Consider the following 2,861-nt stretch of genomic DNA (forward strand, 5'->3'; position numbering starts at 1 on the left):
TGATGTGAACCAGGAATATGTGATGATCCCACCCGGGAATATGTGATCATCCCACCCGGGAATGTGTGATGATCCCACCCGGGAACATGTGGCCCCTCCCAGATCCTTGAAAAGCGGTGGAAGGATGAAGGCTGGCACCTCTCAGTGCAGTCAGCAGCTGTTTATTCTGATTTTTCATGCAATACATCAACGTGAAGAAGAAGAAGAACCCCCCACCCACCACCCACCACCACCCTGAGGTGACCTCGACATCACTCGGCTGCTCCAAACCCTCCCCGAGGCTGGAACTGGGATTCTGCTCGGCTGGATTTGGTGTAATAGTCCACAAAAGTGGGATTTTTCCCGGCTTTGAGGACTTCCAGGCCCCAGAATGAGGATGGTTGAGCTACTGGGATTTTTTTGGCGTTGCAGAGCAGAAGCTGGTGAGAACCAGCCATGGGGAGACGTGAGCAGAGGGAGGTGCAGAGTGGTCCCACCACAGGGTGGAAGAGAGGACAGAGAGACCCAAGGACAGAGAGACCCAAGGACTCCAATTAGAGCAGAAAAAGTGACTAAATGCTGTATTTTGGTGGAGAAGCATCACGCAGGGAAGCAGATCCGGAGGTAACTCGAGGATTTGTTACATGGAAAACCCCCCAAACCCACTTGACACCCTCTCGAGGCACCTCATGAACCCTTCTGAGCCGATCACATCCTGAACCAAAACAGGGCACAGACGATCCTCAAAAAGACCCGGGGAAGCCCCACCAGCTTCCCCCCCTAAGATGCTTTGGCTCCATCCCCCGCGGGACCGCCCGGTTCCTCCCGGGAGCTCGGCAGCCCGGGGGTCCCCTGGCTCTGCTTGGTGCCAGGACGCGGCTCCTCCTCCCGTGCCAGTTGGGCATCCCCCCCTTGCCGGGGGCTCCTCTTGCAGGTCTCCTCCTGGCAGCTCTTTTCCGGGGGGAGAAGCTCCACGTCCTGGCGGGCGCGGCCGGTTCCTTCTCTCCGGGGCGCGCGGGGACGGCTCCCGTCGGCGTCGGGAGCCTGGAGCAGAGGTGGGCAACTCTTGGCCTTCCTGTCCTCGTGCTCCCTCACCTGGCAGCTGGATCCTGGCTCCTGGGGGACCTTCTCCCTGGTGGCTCTCGATCCATCTCCCTGGGGCTGATTCTTTTCCGTGTCGGGGACCTCCTTGGTCTTCGCCCTGCAAGGGTCGCCTTTAACAGCCTCGGGCTGGGGGGCAGCAGCCTGGGGAGCTCCTTCCTTCCCCCCCGCTCCGGCTCTCTCCCCACCGAGCTCCCTTGTGTTTTCCTGGCAGCTGGAAGGCGGCACTTGGAGCTCCCCAGGTTCCCTCTGGTCCCCCCGGGGTGGTGGCTCGGGGCGGTGGCTCCTGTCGCAGGGCACGGTCGGTGGCTTGGCGGACACGAAGCACTTCCTGACGCAGAGGGGCCGGCCCGGCTCGCCGGGCTGCTGGCAGACGATCTCGTAGGTGGCAGCGCTGGGGTCTCTCCCGTTCTGGATCACGTGGACCAGGTAGGCGATGGTTTGGGGGTCGCAGGGCTGGGGCACCACTCGCACCTCCGGGCGCTCCGCGGGGTCAGCGGGGACGTAGCGAACCCTCAGGTCGCTCACGGGCCCTTCCTCTCCCGGGGGGAAGAGGTCCCTGTTGTCCACCTCCACGGTTTGGAAGAGGCTTCGTCCTTCATCCACCTCCTGTTCTTCTTCGAGGACCTCGAGTGTGGTTTCATTGCGGGTCTCTCTCCGGTCGATGGTGACCCCTCTCTCCTCCCTGTCCCGTGTCTGGCGGCTGCGGCGCTCAGAGACCTCCACCTCCAGCTCCTGTTGTTGATCGATCCTCCTCTCCAGCACAGGCTCTTCTCTGTCTCTTCTCCTGCAAACCCTCCTCTCTTCCTCTTCACGGGGACGTTCCCTCCTTCTGAGCTCCTCCCGTGGCTCCAGTTCACGGATCTCTCTGTGGATTTTCACATCAGCTTCTGCTGCTGCTGCTCTGGTGTCTCTTGTCCTTTCGTACCTCACTGACTCACGTTCTCTCCTTCCATCCTCTTCCAGCTCCCGGGTCTCTCTTTCCTCTCTGTCCCGTGTCTGGCGGCTGCGGCGCTCAGAGACCTCCACCTCCAGCTCCTGTTGTTGATCGATCCTCCGCTCCAGAATGGGCTCTTTCTTACGTCTCTGTTCTTCTTCTTCTCGCCTGCAGAAACACTCCTCTCTTCTTCCACTTCTCCTTTCACGTTCTCTCCTTCTGAGCTCCTCCCGTGGCTCCAGTTCACGGATCTCTCTGTGGATTTTCACATCAGCTTCTGCTGCGGCTGCTCTGGTGTCTCTTGTCCTTTCGTACCTCACTGACTCACGTTCTCTCCTTCCATCATCTTCCAGCTCCCGTGTCTCTCTCTGGTCGATGGTGACCCCTCTTTCCTCTCTGTCCCGTGTCTGGCGGCTGCGGCGCTCAGAGACCTCCAGCTCCAGCTCCCTCTGGTGATCGATCCTCCTCTCCAGAATGGGCTCTTCTCTGTCTCTTCTCCTGCAAACCCTCCTCTCTTCCACTTCTCTGTCACGTTCTCTCCTTCTGAGCTCCTCCCGTGGCTCCAGTTCACGAATCTCTCTGTGGATTTTCACATCAGCTTCTGCTGCTGCTGCTGCTCTGGTGTCTCTTGTCCTTTCGTACCTCACTGACTCACGTTCTCTCCTTCCATCCTCTTCCAGCTCCCGGGTCTCTCTCTGGTCAATGATGACCCCTCTCTCCCCCCTGTCCCGTGTCTGGCGGCTGCGGCGCTCAGAGACCTCCACCTCCAGCTCCCTCTGGCGATCGATCCTCTGCTCCAGCACAGGCGCTTCCCTCTCTCTTCCCCGGCAAATCCTTCTCTCTT

The 2,861-nt window shown here is 60.1% G+C and overlaps 1 protein-coding gene across 1 annotated transcript; it reads right to left on the reverse strand.

Moving 5' to 3' along the window:
* Window positions 1–239: 239 nt before the first annotated feature.
* On the reverse strand, window positions 240–2,808 carry LOC113991144 (misshapen-like kinase 1; the record flags this gene model as incomplete). The annotated part of the gene is made up of 2 exons (XM_039390360.1): window positions 240–2,039; window positions 2,364–2,808. Coding segments are annotated over 2 exons (1,725 nt in total), but the record flags the coding sequence as incomplete, so codon positions are not given.
* Between the last annotated feature and the right edge of the window lie 53 nt (window positions 2,809–2,861).

Source organism: Pipra filicauda, unplaced genomic scaffold, assembly GCF_003945595.2.
Source record: "Pipra filicauda isolate LSUMZ 115617 unplaced genomic scaffold, ASM394559v2 scaffold812_size110788_pilon, whole genome shotgun sequence".
In the NCBI taxonomy this organism is placed as follows: domain Eukaryota; kingdom Metazoa; phylum Chordata; class Aves; order Passeriformes; family Pipridae; genus Pipra; species Pipra filicauda.